We start from the raw sequence: 24,977 nt of genomic DNA, 5'->3' as shown, positions 1-24,977 counted from the left end.
AGTGCTGCGCAGAGAAGGGAGTGAGGGAGAAAGGCAGACCGTGACGTGGGGATGAACCAAATTGATGAATAGCAGGTATGTGGTGCGTGATAGGCTGATTGACATTGAGTTGAGTGAATTTTTATAATCGAAATGCATAAAAAATAGTCATTATTTAATGGATAATGCTACACAACCTCCTAACTTCTATACATTATATTTTTTAAAATTTTTAAAAGTTTTTAAAATTTTTTTTAGTTTATTTTTTTTAAATTAATTCAATTTTTTTATTTAATATTCATATATTAAATTTTTATAAAAAAAAAAAAATTAAAAATTAAAAAAAATATGTTATGTGAAAGTTGTGTAGATTTTTTCTTATCTAATAATAAACAATCCTGCAAAGGTTGTCTTCTCTTTGAGATAAAGAGATGTATTAAATAATCATACCAGAAACTCTTCATTATTTTAATTATTGTTCGTACTAAAAATAATTTGACTTTCAGATAGTTTAGAATATAATATAGTGATGTATTTTAAGAAATTATATTTTATAAATAAATAGTACTAAAACGACATACTATGATATTCAATTAGAAATAATATTTATTTTTCTTAAAAAATACTAATTGAACCAATAAAAATAAGTTAATAACTGATAAAAATAATCGATTGAGTTTTAATTTTTAATTTTTAATTTTTTTACTTAATAATTAAAAAATATTTAAAATTGTATAAAAAATAATTAAAAAAAATAAAAATAAAAAATATATATTTACCCTCATCGATATACTTTTTTCAAATATCGGTCCATTAATATTTAAGGTATGTTTAGATCCTAAATTCATATCAATTTATTTTATTTAATTATTATAATTTTTTTAAATTATAATATAAAATATAATAAATAATTTATTTTTTTAATTTTTAAATAATAATAATATTAAAAAATAATATTTTATTTAATTTTTAATTTTTATCTCAATTAAACGTTACAGACCTTACATTTTCCTTACATCGCCGGTTAGATACTATCCAGTCGTTAGCTCGTTTGACCAAAGTCGGGGTCCAGAGGAGCGGGAAAACAGTGTTTTGACACGACAGTCTGGGCAGTGGGCACAAAGCAAGACGCCATGAACAGAAAAAAGCTTGTCTTTCGTGGGCCCCTCTTGTTAGCTGGACGATAAAGTCAAGCATGCCTCTCTCTCTCTCTCTCTCTCTGACCTCTGTTTCTTTCGGTTACTAACATTTTCAATTCTCCACTTTTTCAAGCAGTATACATATTCCCCCGACATTTTTCCTTTTTTTTTTTTTTGTTTTTTTTCAAAGGGCTAATAGAAACGGGAATATCCTAGTTTTGATCCTCCCTGTTTATGACAGAGGATATTGGTAAGATTTACTCACTGAATTCTGCTTATTATTTTTTCAATTTATCTTGAACTTGATCAGACTTTCAGTGCTCTACCTTTTCATTCAGACCCACAACCATTCCACGGATCCTTGAAAATTTTTGGCGTTGGCAAAACTGGGGTTTTCTGTATTGTCTTTCAAATCCTGTTCGTTTGTGCATGATGGCTTATGGAGATAGGGTAGTAATTCCATGCTGAAACATTGGGTCTCTGTCCGTTTCTATAACTTGCTTCTGTGAATATGGAGGAATATGTTACAGTTTTTTTTGCAGGCTGACCTTTTGTAGGGATATGTTAGTTCTGCTCGCACTCCTTAATTGATGCTTAGGTTTCTTTTCGAAGATGGGTGATATCAAGGTATAAAATATAGGAGCTACGTTGCTAAGAGAACATATGACTTCAGATATATGGGCTATCATATATACGATGATAACCCAAAAAGTATTTAGTAGATTCAAAGTTTAAGACGGGGGGTTATGATGCCAATTACGATGTATTATCATTGCTCTACTTTACATTTCTACATTTTCCAATCTCGAGATGATGATCTAGCTTTGATACTACATTAAAGCCATAAAACCCAAGAACTTCAGGGTCCAAGTGATTGTATCATGCTTGGGCAACATATCAGAATCTTTTTTGTATAATTCCGAACTCGTAGATAGTCTTAATCTAATTGCCATATGAGACAAATTTAGTTGATTTTCATCTCATCTAAGATGACTTAACGCATATCATTTGATTGGATTATAAATGAGAAAGCATTAACGTTTTTCTCATAAAAAATATTATTGATGTAAAAAGGCGAACCTCATATCTGCATTTGCAATAGTGAAACTCAAAGCCTGGACTGCAGAACTAATTGCAAGTTTCCAGTTGGCATTTTGTGGAGTAACAAGGTCTTTGTGAAAGACGATGTCTCTTCTCAGTAAAGACATTGACTCAGCATTCGAGGGTGCAGGATCAAAGGCGTATCCTTATAAGCAATTTATTTTTGCATTTCTTTATAATAAAATTCGTTTCTTTTATTAGTTATAATAGAATTCATGACTTGACTTTGATAACACTTCTTTGTTTCTGATCAAAGTTTTTGAATTGTGCAACATGGTGACTTTTCTTTTCTGCTCTTATAAAAGATGCCAATAAATACTTCAATTATTTTTTAGCTTGTGCATTTGTAAAAAATACTTGCACATGTATCAAAGATGGGCACTTTCTTCCTAATCAATGCAGATACAACTTCAGTTCACAAATTTTCATTGGAGCTCTTGAAAAGGAAAATTGGCGTGGAATATGTTTTACCAACTGATTGTGCATTATGTTTCATCATTCAAGTTTATTTCTGTATCCTTGACTTTCTTATTTTAGGGGTTTAGAGATCTGGTGTATCGAGAACCTTCGGCTTGTTCGCGTCCCAAAATCTTCTCATGGAAAGTTTTATGCTGGAAATGCATATGTAGTTTTGAATGTAAGTCGTTGCATGCTTTGTCCATTTTATTTCTTTATAGATATTTTAGAAGCCATCATATGGAACATGCCCGCTTAATCAAGACTTGTATCGCCTTGGAGTAAGTCTAGCTTTCATACTCAACGATGTTTCTGCCCAAACTGTCAAATCCCTCAATCATACACACTCAAAACTTCAAAAAACTCGATATTTTACCCAACAGTTAGAGATTCAAGTTTTTCTCCTAGAAATTACTTCTTCTATCTTCAGTTAAAGTTCATACCAATAAATATTTTGGATAGTAATGGTACATTTGCTCTCCGTACACTTGAGAAAAAATGTTGTTTTTTTGCCGTTGGTAATTTTTGCTAAGGGTTATCTACATCCTCGTCAATGCTCTCCATGAAACGTGTAGTGATTGAGTCTAAGTTGTTTGAGGTGAGAAGGGATGGTCAATATGTTCTATTGTGTGAAAAAGGATGGAAAGTGGTGAAGAATATGAGAGTGGGGTTGGAAACAGCTCGGTGGTTTCACAGAGTTTGGAAGGGTGTTTGAAGGCAGCAGGCAAGGGGTATTATTCTGCCCACAGGGATGGGGACAGGGGTTATACTGCGCAATGATGTTCCAACCCCAGAGGTGCATACTTGGCCTTGGTGGAATATGGAGGAGGAGGGCGGCGGAGCTTCATCTTCATCCCAGAAGATAGAAATGGTGTGGGTTGGAGGAACTTAATGGCAGCATTGCAGGAAGTCGGTGGAGGTGGTGGTTCTGGTCTGAAGGTGAGGTCTGAGTTAACTCTGCTGTCATATGGGGAGTATCGTTCCTCGTATAGGGAGGCACTAGAGGGGCCTCGAGACGTGAAGAGGGTTGAACTGGCAGGTTTGCCCAGGCCAGGCGGTGTTGCATTTCTGGTAGGGGGTCAGAGGCGCGAAGGGGAAGACAGAGTTGTTGGTTTGTATAAGGAAATTATATATGTCCTGTCAGTTATGGAAAGACAGATGGGTGAGCTGACTGATAAAGTTCAGTGGCTGAAACGATGTGTCTTGGGGCAGGAATTTGTGGGCCTCAGTTCTAATCAATCAGGGGCCTTTAGTGAAATGGGCCAGGGTCAACCCAGAGAGCCCTTTGAGGCACTGAAGGGGAAGGGAAAGGTCTTGTCTGGAGGGGAAGGGGAAGTGGGCCTAGGCGATGGGCCTCAGCCCATAGGGATGCAGCCTGGAGATGGAGGCCACGTCTAGCGTAGGAAGCTGCAGCCTGTGGTTGGCCCATCGTCACTGACGAGGCCTCAGGTGACCTCGCCGCAGGCCGTCGCTCCTTTGGTGGCAACCACGATGCCGTTGACGCCATCTACAGTGGACGATGAACCCTCACAGAAAGGTTCGATGGAGGTCGCCGATGGTGTACCTGCTATCCAATCATCAGGACATGCACAGAAAGGTGCGACGGAGGTCGCCGATGTCCCCTTGACGTCATTGCAGCGGCTCTGTCCATTGGGGAGTGAAGTTTCAGGGGAGATGGCTGCGAATCCAGTATGTATCGCAGACCATTCTCTCGTCGGGGAAGTTAGGGTGCGCATAGATCATGCCGCCGGTCACTGTCGAACCTCCAGGTGTAGATCAGGCAATGCCCCTGGCGTCGGAAGTGGCAGAGGGGGTTTTGGAGGCACTGGAGGTTGAAAAAGGTGGGTCCTTTGGGAAGATTTTGGAGGATGGGGAGTTGGATGAGGGGTGTATCACTCTGGAGCTGTGGGTGGTGGATATGGAAGGGGGGATTGATGGGGGTCCTGGGTCATCATCAGTTGACTCTATGGCTCAATCAGTGGATCAGCTTATGGTCAGCGACATTGAGGGTGATAAGGATGAGTTGGAAAGCCCTATCCCATTAGAGCATTAGCATTGGTCTATGCATATGCATATGCAAAGTCATATTTGCATAATATGACTCTAAAATCTTCCACATTGGCTTATGCATATCTAAATATTTAGTTACTTATGAATAATGCTTATCCAAATTTGGATAACCACTATTCACCCTACAAATCATATTTAAATAATTATTTCTCTCTCCTCCCACTCTCTCTCACACAATCTTTTCATTTTCTCCCTCCTTCAACAACAAAACAAACCTTCACTTGTACATTCATTTTATTATTATAATATATTATATATATATTTTTCATTTTATTATATTTTTAATATATTATTATTAAAAAATTATATTTTTTATTTTTACATTTGTATTATTAATCTCAAATGTATGTAGTGGATGTTAATTGCAAAATATATATAAAAAATTGATTTTAGCAAAAAAGTAATAATAATAAAATAATAATATTTTATTATTATTTTGTCTCAAATATGCATAAGCCAATGTGGGAATTTTGCTTGAATGGCAAAATGAATATGCAAAAGAGGTAATTTTGCATATGCATATGCATAAACCAATGCTAATGCTCTTACGCACTATCACTCCAAAGCCAGTGTACAATTTAACAACCGATTGGCTATTAAAAAAAGTAGAGGAAGTTCAAGAGTGCGTGGGAATATCGTTTGCTGGGTATGAAGACCAGTTTAAGGTCCTTTTGATTGCGATGGAGGCAGGGAGACCTACAGTTCTGAAATTAGCAGTGAAACGAGTACGGGAGTTGAAACATATCAAAAGCTCTATTAATTACGATAACAAGGAGGGAAGTGTGGGGAGGGAGAGGTTGAAGGGTAAGGGGACTTCGTCATTTAATGAAGCCTAAAATCCTTTTTTAGAATGTAAGGGGGATCAGTGATGTGAATAAACGTCTCCGCATTAGATCCCTCCTCCGTAGTTGGAAGGTTGACATTGTCTTCCTTCAAGAGACTAAGTTGTGTGGCGTTAATAGATATATAATTCTTAGCTTGTGGGGTGGTGTTATTTAGCTTCATCGGGGGCTTCAAGAGGTGTGTTGGTGATGTGGGATAAGAGAGTGGTGGAGATGGTCGAGGATTGTATGGGGGTGTTCTCAATGGCTGTATCTTTTAAGAATATTGAGGATGGGTAGTTGTGGGCATTAGCGGGTGTGTATGGGCCCAATGTAGATAGAGATAGAAGCTTTTTGTGGGAGGAATTGGCGGGTCTTCATTCCTTAGGGGATTTACCTTGGGTTTTTTGTGGAGATTTTAATATTGTTATGTTCACTAGTGAGAGTATGGGCTTCTACGTCGTCAGGTGCAATGGAAGCCTTTTCAGAGTTGATCTTTGACCTGAATCTTGTGGATCTTCCGCTGGTTGGGGGGGCCTACACTTGGTCCAATAGCCGAGGGGGGTCCCGGCTGGACAGATTTCTTGTCTCTTCTTCTTGGGAGATGCAATTTTCGGACCTATGTCAGAAAAGGCTGTCACGTGTTTGCTCCGATCATTTCTCAATTTTGCTTGATTGTGGTGGTATTCGTGGGAGTAGACGTTCCTTCAAATTTGAGAATATGTGGCTGGAAGTTGAAGGATTTGTGGAGAAGGTAAGGGCTTGGTGGGACAATTATTTTTTTGATGGTAACCCTAGCTTCATAGTGGCGGGTAAACTTAAAGCCCTTAAGTATGATTTAAAGAAGTGAAATGAAGAAGAATTTAGACATACGGAAGTGCTGAAAAATATCCTTTGGGATGAGTTGCAGACTTTGGAGGAAGGGGTAGTTAATGCGGATTCTTTATTAAGGAAGAAAGTGATGGTGACCGAAATTGAGAAAGTTTTGTTGTTGGAAGAAATATCTTGGAGGCAAAAATAAAGAGCACTTTGGTTGAAGGAGGAGGATAAATGCACTAAGTTCTTTCACAAGGTGGCTAATTCACATAGGCGCAACAATGTTATTGAAGTCCTCCATTCTGGTTCAAATGTGTTACATTCTTTCGAAGAAATCCAAGACCACATAGTGCAGTATTATGAGGATCTCCTTGCTGAAAAAGAAGAATGGCGCCCCAAACTAGATGATTTACTCTTTGATCAGCTGGATTCGGATGTAGCAGGTTGGTTGGAGAGGCCGTTTGACGAAGAGGAGGTGCATCTCGTGGTGAGAAGTATGTGTAGAGAAAAGCCTCTGAGGTTTTTCTATGGCTTTCTTTCAAGAGAGTTGCGACATAATGAAGGAGGAAGTGATGCAGATTTTTCATGCTTTTCATTCTAGTCAAAAAGTTTGAGAAGTCACTAAACGCCACTTTCATTGCTCTTATTCTGAAAATAGTTGGTGCGTATGAATTGAAAGACTTCCGGCCTATTAGTTTGGTAGGTGGGATATATAAAATCATATCAAAGGTGTTAGCTAATCGTATGAGTTTGGTGATGGACAAACTCATTTCCAAACCTCAAAATGCATTTGTAGGGGTCAGTAAATCTTGGATTCAGTTTTGATAGCAAATGAGTGCTTGGATAGTCAGTTAAGAGATGGCACCCCGGGGGTTCTTTGCAAGCTCGACATGGAAAAAGCCTATGACCATGTGTGTTGGGATTTTCTCCTCTGTATGCTTAGAAGATGTGGTTTCGGGGATAGGTGGTGTGAATGGATTAAACATTGCGTCTCGACCGCTCGGTTCTCAGTTCTAGTCAATGGAAGACCATGTGGTTTTTTTCAATCTTCAAGGGGTTTGAGATGGGGGGACCTGCTATCTCCTTTCCTTTTTGTTATTGTAATGAAGGCATTGAGTCGTATGGTGGAGGCCGCCGTAAGGGGGGGATTTCTTGCTGGTTTTTCAGTGGGCAGCAATAGTAATACCAGCTCCAATAGTAATACCAGCTCCATTTCTCACCTACTATTTGCAGATGATACGCTCATTTTTTGTGATACTGTCAGTGGCCAGATTCAAGCTTTAAGGGGAGTTTTGTTGTGTTTTGAAGCTGTTTCAGGACTCAAGGTGAACTTGGGGAAGTTGGAGTTGGTTCCGGTGGGGGAGGTGAATAATATAGCCTCCTTAGTGGAGTTACTAGGTTATAAAATTGCCTCTCTCCCTATGAAATATCTTGGACTCTCCTTGGGGGCGTCTTTCAAAGCAAAGAGTATTTGGGATGGAGGTAGAGAAGGTTGAGCAACGACTATCAGGCTAGAAGCGGCTATATCTATCGAAAGGGGGGAGATTAACCCTCATCAAAAGCACTCTTTTCAACCTTCCCACTTACTATCGTTCTCTATTTCCATTACCGGTGGGTGTGGCAAACCGGATAGAAAAGTTGTTTAGAGCTTTCTTGTGGGGTGGCATGGGGGAGGAATTCAAATTTCACCTTGTGAGTTGGCAATGGGTGTGCTGTCCGTTTGCGAATGGGGGATTAGGGGTGCGAAATTTGTGTGAATTTAACAAGGCACTATTAGGGAAATGGTTGTGGAGGTACCAAATGAAAGGGAACTCACTGTGGAGAGAGATTATTGATCATAAGTATGGTTGTGAGTGGGGGGGATGGTGCTTTAAAGAGGGTAGGGGGTCTTATGGAGTAAGCCTGTGGAAATTCATAAGGGGTGGAACACCTTTGAAAAACATCTCAAGTTTGAGGTGGGTGATGGAACACATAACCGCTTTTGGTTCGATGTATGGAGTGGGGAGAGTCCTCTTTGCATGGCTTTCCCAGTTGTTTTTAACTTGGCTGGAAATCAGCAAGTTCCAGTTTCAGAAATTCTATGTCGTGCCAATGGGATGGTCACTTGGAATGTCACTTTTACAAGAAATGCTCAAGACTGAGAACTTGAAGAGCTGGCAAATTTTTACAGTTACTTGTATTCAGCAAAGCTAGGGGCCAATGGGGGTGACCGTATGTTGTGGACTCACACGATGAAAGAAAAGTTTACTGTTAAATCCTTCTACAAGGTCTTGACAGTCCTACAACCCACTTTCTTTCCATGGAAGAGTATATGGAAGGCATTAGTTCCATCTAAAGTTGCTTTTTTTACTTGGACAGCTGCTCATGGGAAGATTTTGACGATTGATAATTTAAGAAAGCGGGGTATGATGGTCACGGAGTGGTGCTACATGTGTAAAAAGAGTGGGGAATCGATAGATCACTTGCTCTTACATTGTGAGGTGGCTGGGGAGCTATGGGCTGGTATTCTTAGTAGAGCTGGGCTGAGTTGGGCTATGCCCAAGAGTGTGGTGGATCTATTAGCATGCTGGAAAAGATCTCATAGTAGTGTCCAACTAGCAGCCGTGTGGCGGATGATTCTGTTGTGCTTAATGTGGTGTTTATGGTCTGAAAGGAATGACAGGTGCTTTAATAACAAGGAGCGCGCAGCGGGGGAAATCTGGAATTTTTTTGTATTCTCTATTTTCCAGTGGTTTTCTGCTATCGTATTGAAGGGAGGGAATGTTCATGAGTTTTTATCTTCTTTCTAGCCTACTAGAATGTAATTAGGTGTCTCACTTTGTATACTTCCTGTGTACTTAGGCATCGCTTAGTTTCATTCACATCAATAAAGATTATTACTTATAAAAAAAAAGTTAAAGTTCATTCCGCTGGTGATTGAATTCTTTTTCAGAGTATTGTAACTTTAGTGCTGGCATATGTGGACAAGAATAGTCTTTTGCTTTATTTAGTGTGCAATGAACTTGACTTTTTCACTTGTTTGTGCTTGATTCAGACAATTTTGCGCAAAAATGGCCCTCCTCAGCACGACGTGCATTATTGGCTGGGAAATGATACAAAGGAGGTATTCACACCATCCTCTCGCTTTATCCATTGACTTGGTAAAGTTCAACATTGCACCTACAACTTTTAGTTATCGAGCAGTGAACCAGCTTTAGATATTATGACTATCGATGCACATTTAACAGAATTGGGTGGACATACTGCTCTGCTGAACCACAGAGTCATATTAAAGAAATTTATTAGGTTAAACAAAATATCAATCGACAGTCAGAATTTAATTCCATCAATTTTGTTCCCCATTTAGACATAAAAGGGGAAGGCAGAGCAAGCGTGGGTGTAAGAAATATCTGCTAAGCAGACTGCCTAAATTTTAAGAAACGTTGGTGCATACATGAGAATTATTTTTTCTGAAAAAAAGGACAGTACCCCACGCACGATATGATAAGAATTTGACCTAGGAGATTGGTGAGAATTTACTGGCCAGTTGTTGTCCAGATGATCTTCATGTACATTATATGTATTTGGCAATAAATTCAAAGGCAGTAACAGTAGAGAAAAATCAGAAAATACTTTGGATATGGTGACAGATATTGGTTCTGAGTCTTTTGCTCTTGCATGCTGTAATGGCAGGTAGACTTAGCGATGGCATCTGACAAGGCACTCGAATTGGATGCTTCTCTTGGGTCCTGCACTGTCCAATATAAGGAGCTTCAAGGCCTGGAAACGGAAAAGTTTTTGTCATACTTCAAACCTTGTATTATACCTCTTGAAGGAGCATACTCTTCGCAAGAAGCGCACTTAAACGGTGATACATACAAAGTTAGCTTGTTAACTTGCAAGGGAGACCATGTTGTTCACATTAAAGAAGTAAGCTTTATTTGAAGCTAATGAATGACCCGTCATAATTTTTTTCACTGAAGGAGCCTTCTTGTTTGCCTTAAAAGGGCCAAATCATTCTCATGACCAACTCATTAGAAGTAAATCCTTTAGTTGTGTTATGATGCATACAAAGTTAGCTTGTTAACATACAAGGGAGACCATGTTGTTCACAGTAAAGAAGTAAGCTTCACTTGAAGCTAATGAATGACCCATCATAATTTATTTGCTGAAAGAGCCTACTGTGCCGGAAAAGGGCCAAATCATTATCATGGCCAACTCATTAAAAGTAAATCCTTTAGTGTTTGTGATGCTCTATATCACCATTTTAATCATTCAATATGACGTAACATTGGTGACTGTTATGGTATGTTTTTTATATTAAGTGATGGTTTGTGTGTGTTATGTACTTTAATTATGCATGTAATTTAGTTAATTTGCACGAAATCGATTTATGTGATCAAGATAAGTCTAAATAATCTGTTCTAGTTGTCGAAATTGTTTAACTTTCCAATTTTATTTTCTTAAAAGATCCCGACTGTTTTCTTTATTCTATGTGTCTAGTTGAAAAATGTCACGAGTATACTCTCCATGGTATGCATGTTCGCAGGTGCCTTTTTCTAGGTCATCTTTGAACCATGATAATGTATTCATTCTTGACACTGCATCAAAAGTTTTCCTCTTCAGCGGGTGCAACTCTACCATACAAGAAAGGGCTAAAGGTTTGGAGGTTGTTCAGTATATCAAAGAGAATAAGCATGGCGGAAAATGTGAGGTGGCGACTGTAGGTTGGGATCTTTTTGTCCCTTTTCCTCTTTCCGTTTCTTTTTTTCCCCTTTCAATGAAAAGATATTCCAGCTGCAAATTGTTCAAATGCTGCAGAGGATGGAAAGTTTGTCGGTGATTCTGATGTGGGTGAATTCTGGAGTTTATTTGGTGGTTTTGCTCCCATTCCTCGGGATTCTCCTTCTTCTTTCCAGAAACAGTCTGATACTCCTTCTGTGAAACTATCATGGTGAGTTTGCCTTAACATTTCAACATTCATTTGCTGGTTCAATCTCTTTTAATTCGATATTTAAAAAACCCAGCAATTTTACTTAGGCCTAAGAGGAGTGAGATGCAAATATTCATACTAGTAAGCGAATGTATAGTATATTCTTTGAATACTGAAAAAACAGTATACAAAATACCTTGTATTTCAGACTCGGGACTTTCCTAATATCAATCATGACTCAGAAAATGTGTTTTGTTTGGATTGCAGATGATAGAAAGTTGTTCTTGTGCATCTTTGTCTTCTCTTTATTGATTTTGCATAGAATAGCATGCTCCTGAGTAATATTCTAAGGTATTTTTATCTACAGGATAACCATACAGGGCAAACTATGTCAAACTGGAACAGATTCATTGCATAAGAAAATGCTTGAGACGGACAAGTGCTACTTGTTGGACTGTGGTGCTGAGGTTTTTGTTTGGATGGGAAGACACAGTTCGATTTCAGAACGGAAGATATCAATCTCAGCAGCAGAGGTAAGAATGAGTTCTCCACCCTCTATCCCTCTCCCCCTCTTATGGGAGTTTCACTCATGAAAGACAGATCATTGAGTTGTTGTGAAAAGTCAGCGCTTACCTCAGAGAGGAAAGCTTATCAGAAAGGACAATGTGTAACGACTCGGCCCAAGAATTCTAAGGTCGAGATATTAATAATTTTTATTGGGCCTAAATTATATTTAATGGGCCATATTGGATAAGCCCACTAACGATAAATTATTGATGTTAATTAGGGATTTTAATTAGGCTCAATAACTAATTAAATCTCATTTATTATTTATTAAACGAGTTAGACTCCTTTTAGAATTTAAAGATCGGTCATTAGAAATTTATTTCAATTTAAAATATCACTGATTAAAGTCCCCTATGCAGTCTTAGTCATTGCGAATAATATATTAAATGAAGTACTAGATCATGTTTTTAAATTCAAACTCTCTTCTTGAATGATCGTGACCGAGTCCAACTCGAATTCGAACTTGTCGGCATCCTATTTCAATGGATACAACTCTACAAGTCATCTTCACGTTAAAACTCTTTAACTGGGTCCAACTCAAACTGGTCATCACCCTCTCCCAAATCTCTCTATAAATCTCTCTCTTCCGTGTGTTATTTGGAAAAAAAACCATAAATCTCCCAGTCCAGCACCGTAATCAATTTTGTGTCGGAAATTTTAGGAAGCAATATTACAAGGTAAGTAACTTGATCATAAATTGAGATTAGCATACGTTAGCTAGTTATATATATTATTATTAAAGCCAGTTCTTTCGAAGCCAATGTTTACGTTAATGCATGTCATGATATTTGCAAGCATGTCATTCATCATGTTTCATTCCGCATATTATAGTTATGTATGTATTATGCGTCTCACATTGCATAACACACGTAAGCTTTCATAATGATGGTCATCTGATTAACTGCTCTGTGCTTATCTTACACTTTGGCCCAACAAATTTGGCGTTGCATCCAATAAATTTTTAATATAAACTGTTAAATTACAACTAGCTATCATCATTGTGTTCAGTAGTTTAACATTACATGTTATTTGAATTCATACAATTTATCTGTGAAATGATTGGGAATAGAAGGATTTATCTTTATCATCAAAGAAAGCTTTCCTTATCTTTTTTCCAAGTCAGCAATCTGCACATTGGATGCAATGCTCAAGTTGTCACTGTTGGTTATATGTTAGCGGTCAAGAGAATTATGAAAAAATTTGTTATCTCGTCTTCCCTGCTAATTGGCGAAAAAAGAGAGGAAAGTAAAAGAAGTAAAAAAGAAACCGTTTCATTGGGAATCGAAATTTTAAAGAGAGGCATGGAACTATTAGTTGGCCCTCAGTTGGATCATGTGGAGCCAACTTTGTCCTAACCTATTTCATACGCTACTCTAGTCTTTTCATAAATTACTAACATATCCTGTGCTTAGATAACTGTTTTGGTCTAGGCAGCAACTTAAGAATTTGAAGGCAAGTTCACAACCTTGTTAACAACAGATGGGGCTGGTTACACTTGTCCTATATCATGATATGGTTCCATCAAGGCTTCATGATGTAAAAAAGAATTTTGTACCAATACAATGGCACAATAACTGCAACAAAAATCAGTTGAAATAATTAAAAGCACTTTAAAAGTGAAATTGTTGAGCATCTGTAAGTAATGTCATTGGGTACAAGGAAATTTTGTTGCATACACTCGAAGGCTTCCTTTTCAATGAATGCTTACTGATTACTGGTTTATTCCTTGCAGGGTTTCCTCAGAGATCAGAACAGGTCAACTGGGACCCATTTAACCTTTCTAACTGAAGGATTAGAAAGTTCCATATTTAGGTCATACTTTGATGATTGGCCTCAAAAAGTGGAACCCAAGCTATATGAAGAAGGTCGAGGGAAAGTAGCAGGTCTAGTACCTTTTGCCAATTTGCAAAAAAGTAGTATTTTTGTAGTTGTATTATTTATAATCTTCAATTTATTTTTTGCAGCAATATTCAAGCAACAGGGTTATGATGTGAAAGAACTTCCTGAAGAAGACTGCGAGCCTTTTATAAATTGCAGAGGCACACTAAAAGTAGCTTCTCAAATAAAACTGTGCTGCTCTCTTTGAATTATGGATGTCAGCTCAAGAGATCCTGTAGGTTGTGTTGATCTAGTCTTAATATTTCAGGTTTGGAGGGTAAATGGTGATGAGTTATCCCTTCTTCCAGTTCCAGAACAGACAAAACTCTTCAGTGGGGATTGCTATATAGTGCAGTTTACGTATGCTGGAAACGATAGGGATGAGAATCTGTTTTTTGCATGGCTTGGTTGCAGCAGTGTAATGGTAAACATGGTGTATCATTTATTCCTAGGTTTTTTTTGTTCAATTGAAACTAATGGCTATTATAACTGGTGTTAATGGGTTGCAACTTGAAAGACCAGTGACATAACTCTGGTTTGTCTTGCAAACATTTTCTGTCTGAGTTGCAAGCTATATCTTCACCCAGACTAGCTCTAAATTTTCTTTCCTGACTTTTTTCTGGCAAAACCCTATAATGCATCTGAGTCAATAATTTCATTTCTAATAACCCTTAACAAGCATATGAATTATATCATCATCATCTCATCATTACTATTATTTTGTTTCTTGTCATGCTTTCAGGAAGATAGAAAGGCCACCATCTCCCATATGAATGCAATTGCTGATTCAACCAAGGGGGATCCAGTTTTGGTTAGTTCTAATTTGCATTGTTTTGCGCATGATCTGTTGAATTGCCAACACAAAAAACATAATAGTAGCTTATTTAAGTGGCTAACCTGGTGCTACATGTGAATTAAGATACGTGCAAGTATTAATAATCTCTCAGCTGTGCTACTTATCAATAATAATAATAATAATAATCTCTTGACTTTGCTAGCTTGTTTTGATCATTTCCATATGCTGCACATGTAGATTATTGACACATTGACTATCTTCCATTGCTTGGACAAAGATTTTTTATTTATCTCAAATGTTATAATTCAGGCTCAAGTGGTTGGAGATAATGAGCCAGTTCAATTTTTCTCGATTATCCAGAAATTGATCATTTTCAAGGTTAATTTTTCACTTTTTAAGTCAGATAAAGTTTTTTTCCCAAGATAATCTGTTGTAAGTGTGAGATGGTTTTTCCATCTTTCCTTTTTTGTAGGGAGGGATGAGTAAAGGGTACAAGAAATTTATCGCAGAGAATGGTTTGACGGATGAAACTTATGGTGGAAACAAAACAGCTCTTTTCCGAGTTCAAGGGACAAGTCCACACAATATGCAAGCCATCCAACTTGATCCAGTGAGTTTGAACAAATTAATGTACCTAATGGGGACACCTTTGACTCACTTATAAGCGAGGTGCAATCTATCTAATTATAGACTTCAATCTTGATCTCTCATCCCGCATGCTAATGCATGCATTCTTAAACATCCTTTTGGGTGATGACACTTGTTGATATTTATTTTGAGGTCACTTTTATTTTTTGGATGATGGGGGAACCACCCCACAGTATAGCCCTTAGGACCCACCCATGGAACCTAAAACCCCGGGGAGACTAGCACAGCAACCCATCACCATGGCCTCCCTGATAGGACCCCATGTGTTGTGGCCCATGACCAAGTCACTAGCCATGTGGAGACAAGGCTAGATAGCCCCAAAACAGCCTCATGGGCATGTCAGCCACATGCCAACAGCCATGCCAGCCATGGGCCATGGGCCAGCCTAGTCCACCCATGGGCTCATGCATGTCATGGGTCAACTTGGCCCATGTCAATTATGTTATTTTTCATTATTTTTTTTATTTAATTACTTATTTTCCAAGGGACCTTATGAGGGTTTTCAAGTTGTAATCCTTATAAATAGGACTCTTAGGCTTTGCATTTACATCTTTTGGCAAATTCCCTAGTCGGTAAACTATTTTGTTCTTGAGATCACCATTCGGTGCTAAGGCACTTGGACTCTTTGGGGTGCAATACGTGAATCCCCTAAGAGAGGATCACACCTTGCAATTCGTGAATAGGTGTGGTTCAATCTATCTTGTTCTTGCAACTTGGTGCAATTCGTGAATTCAAGTTGTTCTCTTTGTTATTTTCAAGTTCCTCAATAAAGAGGTTTATTTCATCTATGTGCAATTCGTGAATCATAGTTGAATTGACTATCTTTTGTTCACTTTGTTCTTGATTATTTATCACTTGTTCATCGTGTTCTTCATTTGTTCTTGGTGTTCATCCATTCCATTGCTCATTTGATCCATCCCATACCACATACTTGACCACCATAGTCTTTGTCATCTTTTCCATAAGTTTGTCAACTTTCTATAAATTGTTCCCTCCATACACCTTGCCCTAGCCGAAATACACATAGCCTCCACTCCCACATATACCATTCGGCCAACCTTAGTGTTGCCCTACTTTCCATATTAGCTCACATTCCCATAATTTCTCTTCATCTATCATAGTCATAAAACCCTAGCCACACCATCCACTTATCATATTCGGCCATCCTAAAGTCATCCACCATAAACCCTAGCCGCCCACCTCAAGCCCTAGAAGGAAACCCATTCATTTTAGGAGTCTTGACTTCTTCTAATTCAAATTCAAATTCAAATTCAAATTCCTTAATTTAAGGAATTGTAAATTCTCTTCAATTCCTTAAATCACTCTTCCTAAAATCCCTCTAGTCAACTATTGACTTACCATCTCAATTCAAATTCGAATTTCCAATTTCCTTCAAGATTCCTACCATTTAGGAATCTTTCCTCAATTATCTCTATCTACAAATCCTAGCCAAATTCGAATTCTCTTCTTCCCTCAAAGATTCCCTTCATCTTTCAAACTTCTATATCTATTTCCAAATCATCCAAAATCTAGCCAACCTTCCAAAGACCAAGTCAACCCAATCTCTTCATCTTAGCCACCCAACATCCAAAATCCTCATCCTACCTTAACCATTTCGGCAACCATAGTCTCACTCTTCCACCTCATTCCCAAACCCTAGCATCATCGTAAACTCAAACCCTAAGCCAACTCTTGCAAATCTCGAAATCCACCCTAGCCACCCCACAAAACTCTAGCTACGCTTCACCATACCTACTCTAATCACCATCCAAGTTGTCCAAGCATTAAGGGCAACCCTTAAGCCATTCTCACTGCATCAAACACCCATAATTCTAAGCCAATCTTCCAAGATCACACCAACCCTAATTCTACCATAACCCACAACATCCCTAGTTGCCTCCAACCCGAACCCTAACCTCATCTCACCTATTCAACCCTAGCCTCTATCATCTTGACACTTCACTCAAGAACAAGTCTAGCCGCCCACATTGATTTCCCTTAGCCTAAACACTTAGCCTACCCAAATACATCATCATCCCATCACTCAAACACCATCATTTTGTGGAAGACCAAACAAGTTGGTAAGATCACTCGGTCGTTATCTTCACCAAGGCAAGCTTGTGGACCTCAGTGTTAGGGACAAGACCGGGGTCCCTAACACTCCCACTTAAATTGCAGTTTGATCACAGGGGGAATCGAACCTGTGACATAGGGCTCATGCACACAAGCTTGTCTTACCACTTGGGCTACCCACGGTTGGGTAGGTCACTTCTTTTTAGATCCTCTATCTACTTCTGACCCCCCCTCAAAAAGTGTCCTAGACATATTTATATCTTTAATACAAACGTTGGATGTTATGTGGCGTGCGCAACTCTGTTTTCTCTTACCATGATGGAATTAGAATCTATAGTGCATTTGTCTCTTTCCTCTTAGTCCTTTATTACCGCTGTACCAGAAATGCATAGCCCCTTGATTTGAGTATCTTTTGACTACGGAGTGAAGCTGTTGCAGGTTTCAAGCTCGCTGAACTCATCCTATGGTTACATTCTGCAAACTGAAACATTTATCTTCACTTGGATTGGGAATCTCTCTTCGACCCAAGACCATGATATCCTTGACAGAATGCTGGAGCTGATAGATGTATGTAATGACATGTCTGAACGTGGATGTGATTTTGCAATCTTTATTTACATTAAAATTATGAATTAGGACCATGAAAAGAAATGCAATTATTTTCATTGGAGGACTTGGCCTTCCATAGGTGATTAAGAAAAGTTGTCTCGTGATTAATCTGGAGCTTGATAGATTTTCTCTACTTTTTTCTTTATGGATTTTATGATATTTGTTTATCGAAACTTCATTTATCTTGTTTCTGTTTGCAGCCGACATGGCAACCCACTTCTGTGAGGGAAGGGAGTGAACCTGATATTTTCTGGAATGCACTTGGTGGGAAGGCAGAGTATCCAAGGGAAAAAGAGATGAAAGGATACACAGAAGATCCACATCTATTTGTGGTGAACGTCAGTGAAGGTAGGCAAAACACCCATGTCCAGAGATAATGTCACTCTGCCTTGGTTCAGAATATCTCAGATGTAAAAATGTCTAATGGCGGGTTCTGGTTCCTTTGCTACATGGTTGGAATTTCTCATTTCAGATGAATTCAAGGTACACTTAACATTCTCTTCATAAGCATTCATACACCGCTAACACAAACTTTTCAAGATGCTTTCTGGAAAAAAATTTCATTTCTCCTTGGAAGTGAAATTTAAATTTGATTGTATGATTTATCAAATTCTTGGGAGTTCAGAACCAGTTACAAGGAAGTCGAGGACCAGTATACTTCTCTGGGAAAGTGACTTTCATCAAATCCCTAGGAATGTTATTAGGAGAATCTTTGATGTGAAATTCAGTCTAAAGGCCTTTCAGAAAGTTCTAGGAACTAAATAGAATAAGTGAAGCATAAACAGAAAAAGACTGCTACCCAATTACACAAGGTAACAAAAGACCCCCCAGCTAAATAAATACAAAAGTAGAAATAACTGCCCTTGAATTTAAGAGGATCAATACTTCTAAAGGTGAACATGAATTATCCATATGAGGATGAATCAAACCCAACTAATAATTCCTCGAGAAAATCCATTTTGACCTCTCCTATGAACTTTTTGCCTCTGAGTGCCTCTCGTTCTTCTCCAACTAGATCCTCCACACCAAATAAGAAAGCACGGTTCTCCAGGCTGTTTATTCTGTAAAATTCATTTAGTATTGTATTCATTACCCCCACAGAAAATTCCAACTAAAAATAAAGAAGCTGGGTTCAGGATCTAGGCTAGATTTTTGTTATTTGTATATTGGAACTGTAATGGTTCTTACAGACAATTACTCTCATATGGTTTTATGATGTCAGTAAATATTCCTCCATACCCCTTTGGTTCTGTTTAAGAAATTCTATGTTTAGTGTGGCCTGATTTTTTCTTTTTTTTTTTCCTTTTTTCAGGTGAAAGAGATATACAATTTTTCACAGGATGATTTAACTACTGAAGACGTATTAGTACTGGACTGTCACAGAGAAATATACGTCTGGATTGGATGCCACTCAAATATTATATCAAAGCAACAAGCTCTTACTCTTGGTCTGGTAAATTTTTTGCTTTAAACTATTTATATATAATTTTCCAGCACTAAAGGTCATTGTCTTGGGACAATATGTAACTGCCCATGCAGCTACCAACACCCAACTTAAGTATTTTTCTCCACACTCGCATATATATGAATCCAGATTACTCATATAGTTTCAGAGGGTATGCCTGTAATGCAAGGGTGCCATATATTTAGTATGGACAGCATCTTTGGATAAGATCCTTACTACAGATAATTTGAGAAAACAACGGGTAATTGTGCTTGATTGGTGTTGTATGTGTAAGAAGCATGGGGAATCAATAGATCATATGCTTTTACATTGTGAGGTGGCCAGGTTCATGTGGGATGATTTTTTCTCAAGAATCGGATTGTTTTGGGTCATGCCTCTTAGATTGGTGGATTTCCTAGCAAGCTGGAGAGGACTCCATGGCAATTCAAAGGTAGCGGCAATTTGGAGAATGGTCCCAATATGTATATGTTGGTGTATTTGGAGGGTGAGAAATGCCAGAAGTTTCGAAGATCAAGGGAGAACTATGGATGAGCTAAAAGTTTTCTTTCTCAAGTCATTGTTTTTATGGGTGGGGGCCATAGTTTGTAATGGGCTAAGGGTCCATGTCCTTCTACTTTCTATTGTAACCTCTAGCTAGGTGTTCCTCATGTATACTTCTTGTGTACCTGGGCTTTGCCTATTTCTATGAATATAACTTCTTGATTACCTATCAAAAAATATATATATATATATATTTAGTATGCCGGGAAATTTAGTTAGCCCTTATGCCTCTAAGTAAAAGTTTAAAGTTCAATTAACAATGCCTTGATGCCCTTCATTTGTCTCTAGGTTCCCATTTATTAAAGTCTCACTCAAATTTGGCAGAAGTTTCTTGAGATGGACATTCTCGTTGAAGGGCTATCTCTGGAGACCCCTATCTTTATTGTCACGGAAGGGCATGAGCCACCGTTTTTCACTCACTTCTTTGAATGGGATTCCTCAAAGGCAAATGTAAGATCACAACCTTCCTAAAATGATACGTGTTGATCCCATACTGAGTTCTTTTGTATATATATCTTGCCAACTGTTCATGATCTTGCCAACTACTTTCATGAGGCAGCAGAAAGATTTCATGAATTACTTGATTCAGGCTTTGTTTTGGACATGCATGAGTTTGAGATGTTTTGGGCATGTGCTCTTTTAACGCATGAGATGCCTTCAAATATTTTTGAACTTGACTCTTCTTAGAAAATGTCTTGGAAAATGTATGTAACAAGCATGTTCAGAGAGAGAGAGAGAGAGAGAATCCCCAATTTGCTAGACGGTCATATAATTATTTTTTTTCCAATTTTCAACATCCTGTGTTACATAGTCGTAGATACGTCATCATGAAACTGAATAAGGAAAACTGGAACTTGAAAGCCGTTTTGGATGTTTGTTCATCTGAATGTGAGGATGATTGTAAAATTAAATATCCTGGCACCTGACTTACTTTGTTGAGTCCTGGGTCCATGTAAAATAGAGGAAGGTATCTATGATATTACCTTGACTTCTGCTTGCAGTGTAGTAGTGCCATCAGGTTTGGTTAACAATTTCAGCTGAATTGTTTCCTTGTAGATGCGTGGGAACTCATTTGAGCGGAAGCTTGCTCTTCTGAAGGGAAAACCACAGAATTTAGAAGTGAGTGAATCCACTGAAGGTTTCTTTCGTGTAATATGAGGCGTTTTAAGTCTTTTATGTTTAATCATCCTGTTCTATTGGTTTGACAATGAATTTCTTTTGTCCATTTCCTGAAAGCACATTATATCATTGAACCACAAGAATGTCACTGTAATATAGTCATCATGCCACCGTCACTGATGGGAATTACAGTTACTTCCATTACGTTAATGTAGAGCCAGATTCAGTGAATAGTCTAAGCACGACATTGTCGAGTGATGTGGCATGCATCTACATAATACTCGAGGTGTCTATCATTTATAGCCTATAAATACTGTTATTAGCACACATTTATGACTTTTGGCATGAGGTAATATTCTGATCTTTTTGAATGCCAATATCCAAGTATCACAACAGTCCGCTCAAGTACTATGTGCTTGGGTTGCTCCATTGATGCTAAAAAATTAAGTTTTGGTGACTGCTCTAGTAGTGTCCGGGACAAAAACCCAAGATCTCTAATTCACCAACTGGATTAATTTTCAATCGAGTGATCAATTTATTGGTTATATCACCTTCAGTGGTTGGCCAGAATTAGTACTGATGTGGTACCTAATATTGTCGTACTTTCATGGACAGTGAAGCTTGCCTCTGCATCAGGCAGATGATTCATTTGCAGGTTTTCTTTAAATATGTAAATGAATAAGCCCAGCAATCTCGTGTAGAAAACTGATTTTTTTTTTAACTGGATCAACTCAAGGACATTTTTTCCCTTTTTTCTTTTTAACTCCTTTGCATGAGCGTTCAGGTATCTAGAAGAAACTCATGGAAGGCATACTCCAGGGAGACTACACCAGATAGTTCGAGAAGCCAGTCCGTGATTTCCAATGGACAGGGAAGCAGTGCATCTCCTGCAACAAGGGTTTCAGGCTCAAATTCGATGTCTTCAAGCAATCATCTGTTTTCTAGACCAGCCCCAATTGCCCGGAAGCTCTTTTCAGGATCTTCTCTTCACGGTAGTGATCATATTGGAGAATTCTTAAATTTACTCATGAAGCGATACAAAAACCAGTTAAATATATTTTTCTGCACAAATTGGATGAGTTTAATAGCCCAATATGTAGCGTTCAATGAATAAGATACAGATAAGATGATTGGTGTAAGAGCTGTGTAAATATTGGGTTTGGTTGTCCAGTTGAACCATTTGTTTCTATTAGTCATAGGCTGAATTTGAACATCTGAAGTGGTGTAAGATGTTGTGCATCCCTGCCTTTGAATTGGAAGGTGGGTTGCATGGCTTCTTTTTGGGCTACCTTTGCAGTAAATAGTTTCTGGGACTTTCCTTTCCGTGTTTTATTACCTTGCTTTTTTCTTCTTGCAACTTCACCGAGCAGATGAATCTCTGGTGTCTTCAGGTTCTCCAGAAGCAGAGCAAAGGTCACCTTCTCAGAGTGCGAGTTACATCCAAGTTGATGGAAGTGGGGATTGTGTAAATTTCTTGATATATCCATATGAACGGTTGAAAGTGATGTCTAATGACCCGGTAGCAGACATAAATGTGACCAAAAGAGAGGTACATACATCTTCCTTCTTTACGTAGAGAAATCTGGTCCCTTCTTCTCGTTTGTTTTGAGAAAACATTTCATCTCATCTCATTTCATCTCATCTAATCATTACAACTTTTCCAACTTCCAATACAAAATAAAATAAACAATTCAACTTTTTCAAATCCCAAAACAAAAATAATATTAAAAAATATACTCTAATAATATTTTATTCAACTTTTTAACTTTAATCGCATCTCATCTCATCTCATCTCCGAAAACAAACGAGTAACACGTGAAAACCTATTGAAAAAAATTCTCTATTTTTCTACGAATCACGCGATTGCAGCATAATGGCAACCATAGGAGTAGAATTGGGATTTGAACTTAAGATCACTGCCCTGAAACTATGTTGTTCATAGAAAATTTGATGTGTATTTATTATAATGGAAGGGCAGTGAAATCTATGATTCATTCTTTCATTTCACACTTCTAGGATAGACAGTAACATAATTGTTGGAAAATGACACAGCATGACCTTACCTAAGGTTCTAGAATCGAGAAAGGATGCATATTATAGCAGCTTATTATTTTGATCAAGGGTCCCTTTTTTGTTACGGAAAGTCTACTTCTTTTTTCCATGATCTGTAGTTTGATTACATGGATTTTACATTCATTCATATCATCACTCTCTACTCTACGATCAATCTTTTAAACTGGAGATCTGCACTTGTCTTGTGGCTTCAGGCATATTTATCAGACGAAGAGTTTCAAGGCAAATTTGGAATGACAAAAGGAGCTTTCTACGAGCTTCCTAAATGGAGACAAAACAAGCTCAAGATGTCTCTTAATCTATTTTAGGCATGCTATGTTGAGACTAGAACAAGATGCTGATTGGACCATGGGAATTTTACAAACCCAAAGTTCAATGAATGCCTTACTTTATGTCCGATGTAAGCTTGAATCCCCGTTCTGCTGAGAAATCCATGATTGTAGTATTTGCTCACTCTCTCATTCTCTTGTCATTTTTTTTTACAGTTATTCTATTATCAAGTCGGTATCTAGAACACATCATCTACATAAATTAAATAGTATTTAATTTATAAAATTTAAATTTTCAAATTTATTTTTTAAATTAAATTATGTCATTAAGCACTTTACCAGCCCACTAGATGTATTATCACACAATTCATACCGACTCATGAATAGAATTTTTATTTTCGATTGATGTTATTCAGTACCGGCCTGAAATTCAATGCTGGGTTGCTACTAGCTAGCCTAAGCTCTACACCTTAAGCGCATGAAAAAAGGAACACCCAGCGGGACGAGTAATTAAGATGTGTGTCAAAGCTGGGAGGATCAGCATGCCACCCTCAACGCAGTGCTGTGAGCCGCAGTGTAACATTATGACAGCAATAAGTGAACGTGAAAGTGAGGAAAACGAAAAATTATACTCATCGGCCTTATATCATATATTTATTTTTATTTTTTATCTTTTGATTTTTTTTTCCTTTAATAAATATATGGTATAAGGATTATGAATAAAAGAATTTAATTAGTTTAATAGAAATTCTTATATCATATATTTATTTTGATTTTTTATCTTTTGATTTTTGATTTTTTAACAAATATATGATATAAGGACGATGAATAGAAGAATTTAATTAGTTTAATAAAAATAAAATTAAAATAGATGTGAATTGTGGTGTAAGCGGGTGGGCAGCGACAAAAGAAAAAATCTCAAAATTTTATTGGAATTTGTGGGTTTTAAGTGGGTGAGAGATTAAAAAAAAAAAAAGGGTGGGTAAGAGATAATATCAAACTAGATTTACATCATTTATCGTTCTCCATATCAATGAATAATAAATATTGTAGGCTTATTCAACGTATATGTCTCTCACTTCAAACACTGAATTCGGATAAAAATTTGAGAGCAACTTAATTCGTATTGTAATTACTTCATAGGATGGGTAATATTCAAACTTTTACTAATATGCAAGTAACCCTTTTATTTGTAAATTGTAATAATGAGTTCCACTAAATTTTCCAAGATATAGCATTCCAAGACCACGCAAGAAAAATGTTAAACGTATGTGAACAAAAATCAATCTTAATAAGAGTGATGTTATAACCATATTAATATATATCATTTTTCTTCTATAGATACGAAATGTGATATATCTATGTGTATATATATATATGACATAATATTTATATTATAAAATATTTATGAAAATATTTTATAAGTCGGTATAGATAACACCTTTAGTAAAATGCTTACATTTTGTTAAAAAAAAATATTTATATGATATAATTTAATTTAAAAGATAAATTTAAAAAATAAATAAATAATGTAAATAATATATTATCGACTTAAGAATAGATATCATAAATCATTTTTTTATTTACTTATATATTTTAATAAAATAAATTAATAATTTCGAAACAATATCTTGTAAAAGAGTGAG

At 37.3% G+C, this 24,977-nt stretch overlaps 1 protein-coding gene across 4 annotated transcripts; it reads left to right on the top strand.

The window, feature by feature from the left end:
* The first annotated feature begins 1,401 nt into the window (after positions 1–1,401).
* On the top strand, positions 1,402–23,579 carry LOC109009013 (villin-1). 4 transcript variants are annotated; one of them, XM_035685106.1, is made up of 23 exons: positions 1,405–1,745; positions 2,193–2,359; positions 2,757–2,856; positions 9,417–9,485; positions 10,055–10,291; positions 10,911–11,088; positions 11,183–11,315; positions 11,662–11,827; positions 13,594–13,744; positions 13,826–13,911; positions 14,008–14,163; positions 14,482–14,550; positions 14,845–14,913; positions 15,008–15,145; positions 17,686–17,823; positions 18,066–18,213; positions 18,338–18,348; positions 19,178–19,318; positions 20,198–20,320; positions 20,927–20,989; positions 21,774–21,981; positions 22,381–22,538; positions 23,257–23,579. In XM_035685106.1, the coding sequence occupies exons 2-23, from the start codon at positions 2,304–2,306 to the stop codon at positions 23,368–23,370; spliced, it is 2,712 nt and encodes a 903-aa protein (XP_035540999.1). In that variant the 5' UTR covers positions 1,405–1,745; positions 2,193–2,303; the 3' UTR covers positions 23,371–23,579. The 4 variants fall into 4 exon arrangements, with proteins under 4 accessions (XP_035541001.1, XP_035540999.1, XP_035540998.1 ...); XM_035685105.1 differs by having other exon boundaries at positions 20,195–20,320; XM_035685107.1 differs by having other exon boundaries at positions 1,406–1,745; positions 17,695–17,823; positions 20,195–20,320.
* Positions 23,580–24,977: the final 1,398 nt, after the last annotated feature.

This window comes from Juglans regia, chromosome 14 (assembly GCF_001411555.2).
Source record: "Juglans regia cultivar Chandler chromosome 14, Walnut 2.0, whole genome shotgun sequence".
NCBI lineage: Eukaryota > Viridiplantae > Streptophyta > Magnoliopsida > Fagales > Juglandaceae > Juglans > Juglans regia.
The sequence above is the reverse complement of the archived record's forward strand: the minus strand, read 5'-3'. Positions and strand labels throughout refer to the sequence as shown.

Coding starts and splice junctions, on each gene's coding strand:
- LOC109009013 (XM_035685105.1), top strand. CDS start 2,304: ATGTCTCTTCTCAGTAAAGACATTGACTCAGCATTCGAGGGTGCAGGA. Junction 2,360..2,756: donor GAGGGTGCAGGATCAAAGGC/GTATCCTTATAA, acceptor TTCTTATTTTAG/GGGTTTAGAGATCTGGTGTA. Junction 14,914..15,007: donor AGAAATTGATCATTTTCAAG/GTTAATTTTTCA, acceptor CCTTTTTTGTAG/GGAGGGATGAGTAAAGGGTA.